General features: G+C 41.3%; 2 protein-coding genes across 4 annotated transcripts in view; both read right to left on the reverse strand.

Moving 5' to 3' along the window:
• The window catches only part of plxdc2a (plexin domain containing 2a), a 13,853-nt gene extending 4,179 nt beyond the window's left edge, over positions 1-9,674 (reverse strand). For all 3 annotated transcript variants that reach the window (XM_054741873.2, XM_054741870.2, XM_054741874.2), the window contains exons 1-4: positions 9,396-9,674; positions 8,460-8,554; positions 8,202-8,345; positions 1-17 (exon numbers count right to left, since the gene is read on the reverse strand). The exon at positions 1-17 is cut by the window's left edge and continues 53 nt beyond it. In XM_054741873.2, coding sequence (XP_054597848.1) covers positions 1-17; positions 8,202-8,345; positions 8,460-8,554; positions 9,396-9,477 — 338 coding nt within the window. In that variant the 5' untranslated portion in view covers positions 9,478-9,674. The remainder of the gene's footprint in view (positions 18-8,201; positions 8,346-8,459; positions 8,555-9,395) is intronic.
• Positions 9,675-12,498: 2,824 nt separating this feature from the next.
• LOC107383764 (peptidyl-prolyl cis-trans isomerase FKBP1A) lies at positions 12,499-14,637 on the reverse strand. Its single transcript, XM_015956551.3, has 4 exons — positions 14,500-14,637; positions 14,356-14,403; positions 13,715-13,827; positions 12,499-13,252 (listed from the first exon to the last, which is right to left on the reverse strand). Exons 1-4 carry the CDS (start codon positions 14,534-14,536, stop codon positions 13,124-13,126), a joined length of 327 nt encoding a protein of 108 aa, XP_015812037.1. The 5' UTR covers positions 14,537-14,637; the 3' UTR covers positions 12,499-13,123.
• Positions 14,638-18,245: the final 3,608 nt, after the last annotated feature.

Raw genomic sequence — 18,245 nt, forward strand, 5'->3', positions numbered from 1 at the left:
AAGGAAAGATTCACCCTCTGGGAAGATAACATGTAAAAATAAAAAATTTTCTCCAGAATGAATGATTAAAATGTTAAACATGTGTTTCATCTGTCATCGTAACTGAACTGAAACAATCTAAGTAAAGTAAAAACTTTTGCAAAGAGATGTGCATTTTTTCCTAATTAAAATCTTGCACACGAGCACAGTCGTATGTTTTTCTTTTTATTCGAGCAAAATTTTTGGTCTCAAAATTTCATTCCAAAGTAATACATGTCTATGTTTCATTCCCATTAACTGAGAACGAAGCACGTGACAGATGGACATACTCGGACAAGACTAGAATAATGTTGGACATCTAGAGCTTTTCTGGATCTGGATCAGCCATGATGTAGACTTGCTTTAAAAGGAAAGTTTCATGTTGGACAAGGACATCATAAATTACATCAAAGATTAGATTACGTAGAAAAAGAGGGGGTGTATTTTTATAGATGAAAAGTGAAAGTCCTAATTCCAAGTCATCAAAAATATTTTTTAAACAGAATTTTAAACTCAGTTTATGTGAAACATTTTCTTGCTAAGAGTTTCAGTTAGTTTCAACCTACCAGTGAGATGCTTTGAGGTCAGAGGGTAACACAAATAGTTATCTTTCAGAATCTTCTGATTTTAGGACACATTTAAACTCATGTCTCTGATAGCTTGGTCTGAAAAGAAGTTGGCTCTGGTGTTTGTGGTTTGAGAGTTTGTGGAAGAAAACCCATCTCCATTCCCATCTGCTGCACCTAAAGGATCTTCTGACATCCTTTAACTCTGCAGTCAGAGATGCAAGGGTTTCCTATTTCTCCAACCTGGTGTCCCAGAGCAAAGGGAACCCCAAGGTGCTGTTTAACACCATCAGCAGCATCGTCTCTCCTGCCTCTCCTACAGCCTCCATCCACTCTGTTACAGACTGTGAGAACTTTCTGTCTTTCTTTGTGGACAAAGTCAATAAGGTTAGATCTAGCATCTCTCCTTCAGCCTTATCGCCACCTCTCCCAACTCCAACCAGGCCCATCATCCTAGATAGCTTTGCTCCTGTTTCTCTGCCTGAGTTAACCAAACTTGTTAACTCTATGAAGACCTCTGCATGCCCCCTCGACATCTTACCCTCATCTTTGTTTAAAAGTGCTTTTCAGTCCATCGGTCCCAGTGTGCTCTCTATAATTAATGCTTCTCTGGTCTCTGGTCAGGTCCCTGCTTACTTTAAGAATGCTGTAATCCACCCGCTTCTTAAAAAACCGAGTCTCGACCCCTCTCTCCATAGCAGCTTCAGACCAATCTCTAAACTTCCGTTCATCTCCAAGATCTTGGAAAAGGTTGTGGCTAAACAACCCACAGCTGCTCTTGATGAACATAACATCTATGATAGCTTCCAGTTTTCGTAGAGCTCATTCTACTGAAACAGCTCTTCTTAGGGTCTCTAATGACCTTCTGACTCACAGTGATGCAGGGGACTGTTCTGTTCTGGTCCTGCTGGACCTGACTGCAGCCTTTGACACTGTTGACCATCACCTGCTACTGGAGAGGCTCAGAGACTGGGTAGGCCTATCAGGATCTGCTCTGGAGTGGTTCTCCTCTTATCTCTCTGAGCGCTCCTTTTCTGTGGCCGTCTCCAAGTTTAGGTCCTCCACCACCTCTCTTACCCATGGTGTCCCACAAGGTTCTGTGCTGGGGCCTCTGCTCTTCCTCCTCTATCTGCTTCCACTTCAGCACATCTTGAGCTCCTTCAAAGGAATCTCCTACCATCTTTATGCAGATGACATCCAACTGTACATCTCCTTTGAGCCCCATGAGATGTCTAAGCTCCAGCTGTTACACACCTGCTTAGACTCTACCAAAACCTGGATGGCTGGGAGCTTTCTTCAGCTGAATGAAGATAAGACTGAGATCCTCATCTGTGCCCCAGACAAGCTGGTTCCCAAAGTCAGAGACTCTCTTGGTCAGCTTGCTTCCCACACCAAACCTTCTGTCAGGAATCTTGGTGCGACCTTTGACCCAGCTCTCACCCTGGATTCTCATGTCAGTTCTCTTGTTTGCTCTTCCTTCTTCCATCTCAGGAACATTGCTAAGCTGAGTCCCATTCTGTCCCGCTTGTAATCTGAGACAGTTTTCCACTCTTTCATCTCCTCATGCTTAGACTACTGTAACTCTCTTTTCAAGTGTCTGAGCAGAACCTCCCTGAACCGACTACGGGTGGTTCAGAATACCTGTGCTCGGCTTCTGACCAAGTCCTCCAAACACACCCACATCACCCCGCATCTCCTCCAGCTTCACTGGCTGCCAGTCAACTTCAGGGTTCATTTCAAGATCCTGGTTCTGGTCTATAGGGCCTTACATGGACAAGCACCATCTTACATTGGTGATCTTCTTAGTCCCTACACCCTCAGCAGGTCCCTGAGGTCCAGTGATCAAAGCGTACTGGTTGTGCAGCGCATCAGACTAAAGACCAAAGATGACAGATCATTTGCTGCTGTGGCCCCCAGACTCTGGAACTCTCTCCCCCTGAGCCTGAGATCAGTGGACTCAGTGGTCTCCTTTAAAAAGCAGCTGAAGACTCACTTGTTCAAGCTGGCTTTTGTATGACCTTCTTCACCACTCTGTCTTTATTCTGCTCACCCCACCTAAGTAAGTAAGTAAGTAAGTAAAATTTTATTTATATAGTGCCTTTCACAGATATAAATCACAAAGCGCTGTACAACATGATAAAGATCAAGGCAAATACCTCTAACCAATAAAAACATCCGAAAAACAATAGCAGTGATAAAGTAGAAAATCAAATCATGAGTATAAACAAAGTGAAGGTGTGAACCTGAACAAAGCCATCTTTTTGAAACATTTAGGGAGGGAACGCCTGGATGAAAAGGTGAGTTTTTAGATGATTTTAAAGACCTCTAAAGTGTTAAAGAGACAGAGATTTGAAGGTAGACTGTTCCAAAGTCTGGGTGCAATAGTCTGAAAGGCCCTGTCCCCTTTGGTTTTCAGTCTGGTTCGAGGAACAGCCAGGAGGTTTTCAGATGTGGATCTAATGTTCCGAGAGGTGATGTGTGGGGATAAAAGCTCAGATAGGTAGCTTGGAGCCTGGTTGTTAAGAGCTCTATAGGTCAGGACTAAAACTTTAAACTGAATTCTATATTCTACCGGGAGCCAGTGGAGGGACTGTAAAACTGGAGTGATGTGAGCTCGTCTTCTGGATTTGGTCTGGAGTCTTGCTGCTGCATTTTGGATGGCTTGAAAGCGTGAGAGGGAGGTTTTGCTGAGACCAGTAAAAAGAGTGTTACAGTAGTCTAAGCGTGATGACACAAAGGCATGGATGATTTTTTTTCCAGATCTGCAGTAGAAACCAGTTTACGGACTTTTGAAATGTTTCTCAGTTGAAAGAAACAAGAGCGGGAGATGGCTTTGACGTGTGAGTCTAAACTTAAAGCTGGATCAAAAATAACTCCTGGGTTTCTAATGTTGGCCTTGGCTGATGGGCAAAAAGAGGCAATTTCTTGCTCAATTTTTGGCTGAAGTTCCGGGGGTGCAGCGATCAGGGTCTCTGTCTTGTTAGCATTGAGGACAAGAAAGTTGCTGGACAGCCAGTTACTGATCTGGGTCAGGCAGAGTGCAAGTGTGGCCAGCCTGTCCAACTGGTGTGGCATAAAGGACATATAGAGCTGAATATCATCAGTGTAGATGTGGTAGGAGATGTCTGGGAAAGACTGAATGATGCCAGCTAGGGGAAGAATATAGAATGCGAATAGTAGAGGCCCTAGAAATGAACCTTGTGGGACCCCGCATGTTAGAGAGGCAGTATCTGAAGAGAAGGTTTCGCACTTCACTGTGAATGTTCTGTTAGTGAGATAGGAAGAGAGCCAGTCTAGAGCAGAACCTGAAATCCCAGCCAGGGCCTTTAACCTGTTTAGTAGAACGTTGTGGTCTACAGTGTCAAAAGCTGCACTGAGGTCAAGCAGGACCATGACAGAGCATTTCCCTGCATCAGCAGCCATCAGGAGGTCATTATGCACCCTTACTAGAGCAGTCTCAGTTGAGTGCTGCTTCAGAAAGCCAGATTGGAAGGGGTCAGAGATCTTTGACTTAGAAAACCAGGATCTGAGTTGAGTTTCAACAACCTTCTCAAGTACTTTGCTGATGAAAGGTAGCTTAGAAATGGGCCTAAAGTTACTGGTGGAGCTGGCGTCAAGGTTGGGTTTCTTTAAGAGAGGAGTCACTTGTGCATTTTTAAAGTAAGATGGAACACAGCCTTGGCTCAGTGAGCTGTTGATTATAGTCAACAGAGATGGACTGATAGCGCCAAGGGACCCGACTAAAACAGAGGGAGTTAAGAAATCTGATGAGCATGATGAGAGTTTCATCTGACTGATTATTGAGGTTAAGTCATTTAGTGTAATTGGGGAGAAGGAGGTGAAAGACTCTGAGCACTGAGGGGCCTCCCCCCCCCCCCCCCTGAGGGGGGGAGGGCTGGTGGAATGCTGGATCTCAGATTCAGCACCTTGTTTTCAAAAAAGTGGAGAAATCTGTTACAGTCATCAGCTGAAGATAGCTGAGCCTGCTGCAGAGGAGAAGACATGATGCTGGAGATGGCATCAAACAAAACCTTAGGATTATTCTTATTTTGGCATATGAGGTTGCTGAAGAAAGAAGACCTGGTATTTTCTACAGCTTCGTTGTATGACTCTAGAAGTTCTTTAAAATGTTCGCGATGAACAACCAGACCTGTACTCTTCCACCGTCGTTCCGCTTTTTTATAGGAGCATCTAAGTTCAAGAATCTGGTTGTTCAGCCAGGGTGAACCTATTCCACCTTCCTCAGGATCCACTGATTTCCCTCTTTCCTATTCACTCTCTCTTTCTTAACATTTTTTTGATCACAATTGTCTATTTTTGAGGCAGCAGTAGCTCAACAGGTTGAGCGGGTTGTCCAGTAATCGGAAGGTTGCAGGTTCGATCCCGGCTCCTGACAGAGAATTCTGCTGTTGTGTCCTTGGGCAAGACTGCCTGCTGGTGGTGGTCGGAGGGACCGGTGGCGCCTGTGCTGGACAGCCTCGCCTCTGTCAGTGCGTCCCAGGGCAGCTGTGGCTACATTGTAGCTCATCACCATGAGTGTGTGTGTGAATGGATGAATGGATACACTGTAGTGTAAAGCGCTTTGGAGTCCTTACTCTGAGAGGCGCTATACAAGTGCGGATCATTTATCAATATTTTTGCTCATTTTAAATATATTTTTAAACATTTTCTAAATGCGTTTTTGTATTTTTACATTTTTTGTTTTTTTGAAGCGCCTTGTGATTTTTATCTTGAGAGGCGCTATAGAAATGATACTTTCTTCTTCTTCTTCTAGAGTTCAACCCAGTAGAAACAAGTTGTTTTAGACTTCAAGTTAATAATTTAAAGGGGCATTATGGAAGTTTAACAGCCAAAACATGTATAGAAATAATAAATTTCTTCTTCATACATTCTCCTGCAATGCCCTGGTCCTGTAGAATGAGCCCTGGTATTTTTACTGTGATTGCCTCTTTTTCTGTAAAATCACAGAAAAAGAAAGATGCTCGGGTCGAGCAGGCTGCTTCATGCGCGTTTACGCTCAGGCATAGCCCGTAGCATCTGCTATCAGTAGCTTTAGCAGCAGAGAGTGAGGTAGTGCCATCTCAGCGACTTTGTCGCTGTTCCTAATGCCTAGTGATGAACCTAGCTACATTTCTGAGGACCCTTAGCTACTTTCTTCTAGATATTTCCTGCAAATTAGCAACAAAATAGCCATTTTCGCTCCGAACCGTTCTTTGAACGTTGTTTCAGCTGTCATCAAGAATATAAAAGCTACAGATACAAAATACATTACTGGCGTTTTAGCTCATCTAGAAAGACGGTGGAAAATCCGGGTTCGAATCTAGATGTGAACAAAATTTATTTAGTTTCTTTTTTTACATTACTGGTATATTTTTTACAGTAAGATGCCCACATTTTTATTTGAGACTCGCTGAACGGCATTGAATTCACAGATAAAAAAGATGTGGGTTCAACTTTCATTTTGGAACAATTTTTCAAGCAAGGGAAGGGAATGATCTGAGCATGCAGGAGAACTGACCCATCATAAACCTTTGTCGGCTGTGCTGAAGAGAAAGGTACAGAACCAAATTATTTAATTAGTTAGCTGCACGTTCTCCTGTCCTCTGTCCCACACACACACACACACACACACACACACACACACACACACACACACACACACACGGAGCTGACTGTCTCAGCTGTTATTTTCGTTAAGGAGTGTGCACGTACAGCACGCGCGCCTTGTGCATAAGCCTACTATTGAAGCTGCCGTTACGCTTTTTGCCTGAGGGGGCAATCACGAGCATAAAAAATCAAAACTCCGTAAAGTCCCTTTAAAAATGGAAAACTAAAAAAAAAAGTCATCATCTTCAACTGCTTGTCTAGCTCCGTCTGTGTGGTGCATGATCAGGCTGTAGAAAGTTCAGGGTTCAATTCCAGGTGTAGGAATTGGTTTTGGACTTGAAAGAGATCTTGAACTCGAAAAGCTAAATGCAAATTAGCAATCTCATTTTGAGTAGCTCAGTCTGTAAAATTTTAAATTGGTTTGCAGAAGATTAAAGAGGAAATAACTGACTTCACGCAGATTTTACAACATAAAGATTTCTTTAATAGTTGGGTAACACCTACCTGTATGGCTTAGTGTGTAAGGTTCTGGCTTGGGGTTCAATTTCAGGCAGAGAAGGACAATTTAGAATTTATTTGGATTCTTGTCAAAATCAAAAGCTCTAAAACACAAGTTGCACTGGTCTGTTTGAGTAGCTCAGTCTGTTAGATGTGTGGTTTGCGGTGTAGAGGATGTGGATTCAAACCTTATGATTGGCCTTTTAAGTACAAACAACAAAAAAGACCAAATGGCAAATTTAAAATGACCAGTTTAAATGTCCCACCAGAAAACTTCAGAGTGGGAAGGTTGCTGGTGGCCAAGTGGGATTCACATTCATGAGTCACCAGCAACTGGTTTGAATCCCATTCAGGTGCGTTTCCAGGGAGTGGCCTGGGGTAGCACATGCCACTGAGCTCCTTTTCAATTAACTTTACATTGTCCACAACGTCTTGGGATTATAAGCCTCAAACTGTAGGTGGCAACATTATTGTTTCATCATTGTCGCATTTCCACTCCACTCCAGTGGACATGAACATTAGGCACATTAGTGCCATGACCACATTTTTCTTCTTCAAGCTAATTTGTGGTAGATAGCAGGCTCCTTCTTGGTGCTTCACTGCCACCAACAGGAGTGGAGTGGAACTGCAACCAGGATTCTAAATACTGATTATGCCAATATGAAAAAATAAATAAAGACTAAAAATAATGCTGCCACCTACTCTTTGTGTTTAATATTCCCAAGACATTTGTGGACAATGTAAATTCAGTTTAAATGGAGCTCAAGGGGTGGCATGTGCTACGCCAGGCCTCTCCCTGGACACGCCTCTGAGCGGGATCCAAAACATTTGCTGGTGACTTACTAACATGAATCCTACTTGGTCAGTGATCTGGTGCGACATTTAGTTATTTTTGATGTTTGTAACTAAAAGGCTATTGGTCAGCCATTATGATTGAACTCATCATCTAGAGTGCAAGTCACAGGTCTTTCAGACTGAGCTACACTGGTAGATACATGCAGCTTGTATTTTAGAGCTTTTGATGTTGTCAAGAATTCACTTTACTTTCAATGGAATTGAACCCTGAACCTTTGGCACACAAATCCAACACCCTGCAGTCTCTGCTAAATAGATAGTAGTTAACAGCAATTTTTTAGAACTCTTTATGTTGTAAAAATCCACATTAAGTCAAATATGTGTTCTTCTACTTGGAGTTGAACCATTAATCTTCTACACACCATCCCAGTGTGCTACAGAGTGAGCTATCAGACACACATCTCAAGAATTTGAAGATCGTGAAATAAAAGTATGTCCTAACCTCTGATCTCTCAGCATCTCACTTCTGGTTTGCTGATAAAACTTCCTGAAACTCTTGACTAAATAAACATTTGTGTAAACTGAAATAAAAATTGTGGTAAAAATACTTCAAGTACTATTCTATATTTTGCAGAGTTCTTCCTGTTGCTAGAATTGACGAGTTTAACATCAATAGATAAAACCTGATTGTCTCCTTCATTCAGACTGAGGTCATACCTCTGCATGTCTGTGTGTGTTGGACAGAAAGCTAAGGACGTTCCACTGCCCCCTCGCCATCTCTTTGATGTCCACCCACAGCTGTTTACCTGCAACATCTCCAGGACCATGGACTTTAGACGTGTAGTAGATGTGATCAACATCCTTAAATAGTAAATGAACAAAGAAAACTACTTCACCTAGAAAAAACAACACTTTATCAAATGTTAAATTTTGTTTAATGTGTTTGATTTTAAATTCTTAAATAGTGAATCTTACAACAATCTGTTTAGAGTTATGCCGTCCTTCCTCAGTATGGAAGTCAGGATTTGGTACTTCAGGATGGCGTTGATCCCTGTACTGGCCCCTCTGATCTGAAACTCAAACAGAGTCAACTGTCCTGGGTCTCCACTCCCTGGTCTGCTCAGACTGAGTGACTACATGCAACCTTCTCTGTGTGAAAAAATTAATCTAAGTTGACATATTTGTAAAAAATAACACCACAAACTAGCAGTGCGTTGTGATAACTGTATGTATTCCTGCTAAAGTCGTTTGTCAGTGCAGCTTGAAAAGCCTGAGACATAAACATCTTCCCACCATGCAGCAGGTCATGACCCCTCAGCAAGTGCTATGTGGTGAACATGCGTAGCCATCCCTGCCCACCATTCAACAGTTTCTCAATCGCATCTTTAATCTTCACAGTGGAGGGTGAAAGCATGCTTCACATTCTTCACACCAGCAGCTCTGGGAGCAGAACTGTGGGTGTTGTGTAAATATCAGTCATTCAGTGGTGGTTCGTGCTGGCTGTTTAAACCATCAAACCATGTGTGGTCTAACTATGACGCTGCTCTGCAACAACAGATCTGGAGACAGACACGCATTTCAACAGTAGCTTAATAATAATTGGTGCAATCCCTACCAAGAAATAAACCCATCAAGCTGCCAAAGGCAACAAACTAGATTTTGATTAGACCTTGAATTCATCTTAATAATACATTATAATTATATTATAAAACGTCCACCTGCTTGTTTGGAGACATCAACCCACATAAAAAACAAACAGATGAAGATTTTTCTCCTTTCAGTAAAACCATTTCTAAAGTTTCAAATAGTTGACCCTGAATACTTCTTGTATGTATATACAAGAAGTATTCAGTATCATTATTACTAAAACAATTTAAACAGTGTAGTAATAATTACAGTGATATCACTTACCAGGGGAGAATTTCGTTAAGTTTGTTTGAATCTGGTGAACCAAGAACAAACTAGTTATTAGGAGAGCTTTCTTAATCCCCATCCCTTCGCAAAGCTCCTAAACGATGCCAAACTCATGAAGACCGAATGAATCCATCTTTACTTTTGATGTAAAAAACGAGGAACAATTATACAACTCAATCTCGGGATGAAGCAACTTTCGCATTACTGTTTCAATAAGCTATTTTTCAGCTTTCAGCGATCTCCGAGTATCTCACGAGCGTCAATTGAGTCCTCCGCGCTGTGACGCGTCTGCTGATCCAATCCAGACGCGGCGGTGTTGCGTTCAGGGGCTGTCATAATTATTACAATGCGTGTACACTTTGACCGCTACACAAAACAAAACAATTGTAAGATTAAGTGGGAAAAAATCGTGTTTTGCAAAGAAGTTAAATGTTCACCTGATTTCCCTAAAAACTTCAATGGGATGTTATTTAGCAATTGCATTAAATAAACTCCCATGGGTGTCTTTAAAAAAGCTAAGATCATTGTTGCTCATTTCAGTCACCAATTTATTGAATTCAATGTTTTATTGTACAATTGGATTATGACAGCCCAAATTAGGTTTTAAAACTCAAACGTTATTTTCACAAATTGAATTTTTTAGCCAGAATATAAAAATCATCTGGCCAAGACTCATCTGTGAAAGCAACAAACAGAAATGAGATCAGATACGCTATTGGAAACGTTATGTGCAATTGTGCCATAATTTGTTGTGTTTCAGATTTGGACTTGATATTACTGCTTTGTGTCTGGATAAAAAAAATAATAAGTCAATTGAAAACTAAATGTAAACTTTTGTTCTAAAAGAATAATTAATCTGAATCGGATTCAAATTGAGTGGAGCTGGCTATTCTGCCACAAGAGGGCGAGATTTGTCCGTCTGCAGTTTACCATTTCTATTACTTCCATAAACAAAATAATATTGATAATTGAGCAGGAACAGTAACAAAACATTATGTACACAAATGTTTTGATTTTAGAAAGACAAATCTCATATATGAAAAAATATAAACACACAACATAGCTGAGTCACTACTCCAGTAACCTGTGAACTGTAATTCAATGCACATTTAAATAGGCCTAAAGTTAAGTAACGTTGAGACACTTAAAAAAAGAGATGTATGGACAATTATATAATGAATACATTTTTTCTAACACAATCAGTTAAAATAAACCCAAATATTTCCTTTTATTTTCCAGGCGACAACTTAATGTCTGAATAACGGATCCATAAACCTTTAGACATATTGCATAAGGAAAAAGGCGTTAAACTGTTTCAGTTTCTGAACTACAGAAAGTGCATGATGTAGCCCATCATTACCCATGTTGAATCTGGTAAGATATATAAATAGCATTTAACACTAAATGAATTTCTTCAGTTTTGGATGAGATTGGGAAAAAATAAGTTAGGAAGATCATACTTGATAATTCAAAGGTCAGCAATATAGCTAATAAAATATTTTGTGTTTTGCATTATTACATTAAGAAATCATAAAAAAATAAAAATCATACTTAAACGTTTTTTTGTTCCACCATTTCTCCGTCAGTAGGTAACTTGTTATTGTACTTTTATCAATCCACCACGAGAGGGCGACAAACGCCAAAAACAAACAGAAGCACCGTCCAAAGATCATAGAAGAAGCTTTAGCTTGTTGCTAGTTTTCTTCTTTAAGTCTTCATCAGATAGCACTTATTGTAAGCCAGAAAAACCAGCGTGTTAAATGTTTAGTGCCAAAGTTAACACTTTCACTAAAAAATTCTGCTGAGCAAAGCAATTTCAATAATACCAGAGTTCCTAAAAACAAAAAATATTGAGCAGCAACATTAAACAAAATAAGCACATTTTCAGGTTTTGAAAATAGAATTAAGTGAAAACAATCAGATTGTCTGAAAAGGTAATTTGGACAAGTTAGATTTTCAGTTTATCCAGCACTAGGGACAAATCCAAAAACATTTAGACACGTGGCATAAAGGAGGACAAAAGTGGTTAAACTGTTTAAATTTCTAATTACAGAAAGTGTATTTAGCCTATTATTGATGTCTAATCTGGTTTGCAGAACATCTTTAAATAAAAATAAAACATGAACTTTTTTTGCTTTAGGAGAGACTGGGAAAGACCGAGTTTGGAAGTTTGTCAAATAAGCTTGAAAATGTTTTACAACCAAGATGAGCTCAGATGAAAAAAGTCAGTTTCATTTTTTTACCTGAAGTTCTGCAGAAATGTTTACACACATTTTAAAATGTCCTTTTCAAATATATAACATTTTAAAAGGATAAATGGTTATGTGTCCATTTGCTCAAGTAGTGGTATTACAAAATTAGTTTTAGTATTCATGTTGTAATGTTGATTTACTGCTTTTGAATTTCCTAACCATTTTGTAGAGAAGTGAAAGGTTCACTTTATTTGCCTAAAAACATCAATGGGATTGTAAATTTGTAAATAAACTAAGGGCAGAAGGAAAAAAAGATTTTTTTTTTACAAAATAATCTCCCTACCTGACTTCTGAAGGGCCCTGTGGAACAATGATAAAAAAAAATAAAATCAGACACAAGGTTATTTTATTGTTGCTCAGAAGAGCCCGTGGATGAGCTTAACAAATAAAAAAGATGGAGAAAAAGGAGAATTATCCTGCCCAAAAAAACAAACACTTGTGATGCCAAACAAAGACACTTTAGGTCTAACAGCCGACTTAAACATTGAACAGCCCGTTTAAGAATCGTCAAAATCTGGTTTTAAGATCAAATACGGTAAACATCACAAGCCACTACTGATGAAGCGTTTACTCCTTTCATTGTTTTATGGTGTTAAGAGGAAAAATTCACAGCAGGAAAACATGTAAACAAAAATGTTTTGACAACATGCTTTAAAAACAACCACTTTGACACTATCAACTTATATTAAACCACTGTAAAATAAACAACCCACTAATGATTAATATCTTACAAGGATAACTGCAGTATGTGCAGCTCTTACTTCATGTGCCTTTAGTGCATCAACATTTAACAGGCAAGTGAAGGAAAGAGCTGCACTGACAGGAAAAACACCTCATCAAGAAGACGCTGCAAAGAAAACCAATTTATTCATTACAATAGCTGAAATTGTGCAACTAATAACCTGACAGCCAGCACTTTTACCTGATTCACTATTCTCTATCCTAGCAAGATATGTTACAGGAAGTGAGATTTAACCAACACTGCACGTATGTTACAAATCTGAACTGATGAATATAAATGTTCAGGCAGCATTAACACAACACACCTACCATACTACTGGTGCCCTGCAGTGAACCTATCACCAACGCACTTTGAGATTTCAATTAAATATCACAATCATAAAATATTTCAGGTGTGAAAAGTGAAACCCCAACTCATGTTCGGCCCTGACCCTTTGTTCTGTTTTACTCAACATGTAATGAATTGATGTGGATCTTATCTGTGAAATTAGTGCAGGATTCATTTCAAGCTCATGGACCTGAGTGACAGCTTTGCACCAACATTACAGCCACTATTAGAATCGTCTCAAGTGTGTATTTTCAGGTTCGTTAAAACCTTTTTACAAGTGAGTCATCCCCAACAGCACCTTTGTTTCAAAACAAATCTGACAGATGTGGATAGAATGAAGTGGGGGGGAAAAAGTGGGGAAAAAAATAAACATGGAGTAACTCATTCTGAAATCCCAGAGCAGCTCACTGAAATTTCAAGAGCTCCACCTCGAAGATGAGGGTGGAGTTTGGAGGGATGACAGGGGGATATCCTCTGCTGCCGTACGCGTAATCCGGCGAGACGGTCAGCCTGGCCACTTGGCCAAGACTCATCTGTGAAAGCAACAAACAGAAATGAGATCAGATACGCTATTGGAAACGTTATGTGCAATTGTGCCATAATTTGTTGTGTTTCAGATTTGGACTTGATATTACTGCTTTGTGTCTGGATAAAAAAAATAATAAGTCAATTGAAAACTAAATGTAAACTTTTGTTCTAAAAGAATAATTAATCTGAATCGGATTCAAATTGAGTGGAGCTGGTGTCAAATATTGGCCTTCAGGGACCCTGACCCAGTGACTTTGTTGCTCCAAAACTTGATTCAATGGTTGAATCGCTCATTCAACAGGTGAATAAACTCTGCAGAAACCTGGTAAACACCCACTGATTAAAAGTCAGATGAGCTAAAGCAGAAAAACATCTAATTAAATACAGGATGTGGGCCCTGCATGGCCAGGATTGGACACCCCTGGTGTAGAGAAACCTGCCCACGTAAAACTCATGCAACATCATACCTGAGCCACACCTTCATCCCAGCCACGGATGACTTCTCCGGCTCCTAGTTTGAACTGGAAGGGCTCTCCTCGGTCCCTGGAGGAGTCAAACTTCTTCCCGTTTGTCAGCGTGCCTGTTAAAAATACAAATAAGTATTTAAAGCAACCTAGAAGTATAGAACTCCAGATTTATGTTGGTGATAATCGTAAGCCTGTATTAAAAGGAGCCCGACTGAGTCAAAATGCTGAGATTCCGTATAAATTGCTAGAGGCTTGAAGGAAACCGAGATAGGAAAATCACTAGCATATTTTAACCTAGCACGGTTAGCTTAGCATAAAGATTTGGGAAAACAGAAGCACAGAGCGCCAGGTTATATTTTAATGCCCTCAGCTGTCACACTTTGTACCTATTGTGAGGTTTATTTAGGGAGTGCGGGGGTGTGCACATACTTTATCCATTTTAAGCCAGAGCTATGCTATCCGCCCACAGTTGCTAAGCTAACTTCCTAGCATTAGCACGCAGCCATCTCACCCATTTCAGGGGACTTACGTTACTGACTTCACATTTTTTAGTGTAAGTGAGTTGAGCTGGAGGTCTAGGGTTTATTCCAGGCAAACGAACAGATTAACCTTTCAAACAAAGAAAATAAAAGGATTCTTACCAACATAGTGAACCACGACCGTGCGTCCCCTAGGCGGAAAATGTTGTCCTGAACAAATTTTAAAAAAAATCACAACACTTATGTTTGTTATGGACTTAAGACAACATCTGGCTCATGCATGAACTAAAATTAATAGATATTTACCGTCTCCAGGTCTGAGGGTCTCAACTTCAACTCCCATTGTTCTCTTGGTGCAGCCTTCACTTCCTCTCTACGGTGTGTGAAACCGTAACGTTTAATGACGTTATGCGTGGAGTGATTTTACCATTGGTCACGTGGTCAAGGGGGTGTGGTTTTTGCAGGTACGGATCACTGAGGAAAAGGGGCCAGGGATCCAAACACTCATCCAGATGTTCAGGTGTGGGTTCATCATGGTGGACGTCTAGAGAATTATGCCCGGATCACATCAGATGCGGAAGCACAACGATGCGCTGCGAAGTGCCGTGGAACGCCAAGCGTTTCTATTCAGCGCCCTTGTTAACCTATGATCTCGGTCACATCAGCTGTGAAGCGCCAAGGCTCGCGCCGGGCGTGCAGTGATTGTTTCAGCTTGTGCTATAACTTTTTCGTCAACCTCATCAATTCTGGCAGGAAGTCAAACCCAAACAGAAGAGGCAGGCTGGTAAATTTCCCAAAATAAAGAATTTTTTTTAAAATAAAACACAGTGATTGACAATTGTGATCATTTTTGGGTATCTAAACCATGGATCTAAACTGAATAAAAAGACTCAAACACACACACACACACACACACACACACACACAGCATTTCCACCATTTTAAATGCAGTTTTAACAGCAAAAGATGGATTTAATACATGTGAATACTGTAATATAAGTGTCAGTGGGAGCATGGGCAGAATATCTTACCCTCCAGTCAGACCCCAAAAACAGCACCAGCAGGCTAGTGAACTAGACCAAATTCTTGCTTTGCAAAGTTTGGTCTAGGAATGTTCCACTGGAACCTCTGCAGCCCCAACAGCATTCTTGCTGGCCAATCACAGCTCTCTAGAGGGGTTTCAAACACATAAAGAGCTGTGATTGGTCCATAATGGTGGGCCAAGCATTGTGCTCTATCTGCTTAGTGAACAAATCACAGAGCTTTATCCGCTTTGTGGGCCAAATCAGGGCACTCTATATGCCTGGTGGGTGGGATGATGCAACAGAGTGGAACAAGAGTGTGGCTGTGTTCGAGATGAGCCAGTTCTGCGCAGATTAGACCACCGGTGATTGGCGCGCAGTGCATGCCGGTTAGATTTGTGTCTGACTTGACGCCGACTTGCTCTGACGTCATGTATACGTAGGCAACGATAACCTCGTGAGATCAAGGCGGCCGCAGATTTTGGAGCAAGGCGCTGCAGTTCCTCTCCACCGGCTGCAAAACCTAGAGGATGACGGGAAACGCCTGGCTCTAACCTGATCTAAGATCTGATTGGTTAATATTTTGATCTAAACATCTGGTGGTAGAACATGAAATGTTAGTTGGTCACATGTATTCTGTAAATCATGTTATGTTGATGATGACAACTATATAGGCCATAAAGAGAAATGTGTTTTGTGTTCTTTTGTCACGTTTCCTATGAGCACACTAAACCTACAGCTGATAACCTTTACTTATTATTACAGTCATGTCTTCATATACAATATATGATATCCACAAGCACGTGAGGATGTGTTTCAGCTGCTAACAGGCAGCAGAATTAAAATAAATAAGTAAACAAGTATGAACTCTAACCGACTATAACGCAATATCTTCAGCCATCGTCACCCCCGAGCTACACATGTAGGGAAATCTGTCCGACTTAAACGCCGACTTTCAGCCACTCCCCCTGCTGCTTCCGTCTGCTCTCGTCTGTTTTCCAGGCGAGGCACAGCTCATCTCGAACACGGCCTATGTCACATTCATTGTCCAGTAGCATGCGGAGATCTCTTGAAAGACAACGGTAGAACCCGCCCCACAACTGAGAGCCGTCAATGGAGCATTGCCAGACTAAATAATACATTTATTTAGTCTGGCTTGCCAGGCAGTAGGCAGCAACTTATAAAAAATATCCTTTATAACCACAACCAACAATAAAACACTACGGCCGAGTTCCTTCACAATAAAAACCAGCTGTTCAGCATAAATAAAACCAAGCAAGCGGGTACTTAGCTGGCCCAGTCGATGCAACCCCCTCCCTGGGGTCTGAGCTTCCGACATCGTCCAACGCCCCGGGGCTCAGCTTGCGAGGACAGCGGGTAAGCCCACGGCTCTGGTCTGGCTGCCAGAGTTTGCGGCGGCAGATGTCGGCGTGGTCTTGGCACCCAACTACTCCCAGCCCTCACTAGCTGAAGAAGGTGTCAAGCCTCCCCATCTAGCGCTGGAACACTGCCCACCTACTCACCTATCTTCATCTCCGGCAGTCCTAATCAACTGCGAACGATCCCACCCCCCCCAGAACCGGGTGCCACAATGACAGGTCGACCACACACACACACACCTTGGTAGATCTGCCACCCTTTTCTCCTCTCCGGCCTCATTACGCGTGACAAGGACCAGCCGGCGTCCAGTCGCCATGCCCCCAGAATCTGGCAACTCCCGTCCTCTGTCGTCCACAATACAAACAAATACATTTAATAATATCATTGCATTGTACACTTCCACAAACGCTAATTTAAAATCTGATGTTAGCCTAAATCTGGACAAGTGGGGGAGTACAGGGAGGTGGAGTGTACAGTCGGTAAAGACGGCTCTCCCTTGCCCTGCCTCCAACATGCCTACATCTAAATAGGATAGATTATCCAGAGTTATCTCTGTAGTTATGCTGCTATAGGCTTAGACTGCTGGAGGATACACTGACCACTTCTCACACTCTACTGCTTTCTTCTACAGTCTGCTCTTTAACTGTACTATTTTGTGCAATTTCAGCTGTTAACTTTATTTTCTCTGTAAGTGCTTTTCTCCCCAGAAGAAGCGACAATGACGTTCTGCTGAGCTGTGGTGGCCTCATGGAGGGGGCCATCGACTAGCACACTGCTGCTAACTACTTAAACATTCTCTCTCTCCTGATAATAACTTTTTGGTTTCCTTGACTTTTGATGTGCTAATACTAGTTTATCCGTTTAATTATAGATCCACTAGGATAAATACAATAAAGTTTATCTTTCACCAAATACAATATTTACTAAGACATCACAATATAACTATAGACACAATACTTGTGTGTGTGTGTGTGTGTGTGTGCGTGTGCGTGTGCGTGTGCGCGTGTGCGTGTGCGTGTGTGTGTGTGTGTGTGTGTGTGTGTGTGTGTGCTCTGTCTTCTCGATCCCCAGTGAGTCGTGGTGGATGGCTGCTTATACTGAGCCAGGATTCTCTGGAGGTTTCTTCCTGTTAAAAGGGAGTTTTCCTCTCCACTGTCGCTTTATGCTTGCTTGGTATGAGGATTGCTGTATAGTCACTGACACTAGTCAGTGACTTGATGCAATTTGCTGGGTTCCTTATATAGGAAACATTATTTCTGATTGGCTTAATGAACTGACCTGAATTGGAATTTTTATTATGTGAAGTGCCTTGAGACGACTCATGTCGTGATTTGGCGCTATATAAATAAACTTGAATTGAATTGAATTGAATTAATTATTTACTTAACCATAAGAAAGGAACTTGTCTACACAACAGCAGCAGGATCAACGCAGTTTCTGATATCAACAAGTAGTAGGCGTGACCGTAAGTGCTTGTCAACAATTCTCACCTGATGTGAACAGAGGGGCAGCGTGTGAATTTCATGAGCGATCCGCTTCGCAGTTGATGTGATCCCAGCGTTACAGGAGTATTTAAAGAGCGAGTCACCCCAAAATAAACTTTTTTTGCTGAAAACTATATAAATGTGTGTCTAATTATGCTGTAGACAC

Source organism: Nothobranchius furzeri, chromosome 11 (genome assembly GCF_043380555.1).
Source record: "Nothobranchius furzeri strain GRZ-AD chromosome 11, NfurGRZ-RIMD1, whole genome shotgun sequence".
NCBI classification, from domain to species: Eukaryota; Metazoa; Chordata; class Actinopteri; order Cyprinodontiformes; family Nothobranchiidae; genus Nothobranchius; species Nothobranchius furzeri.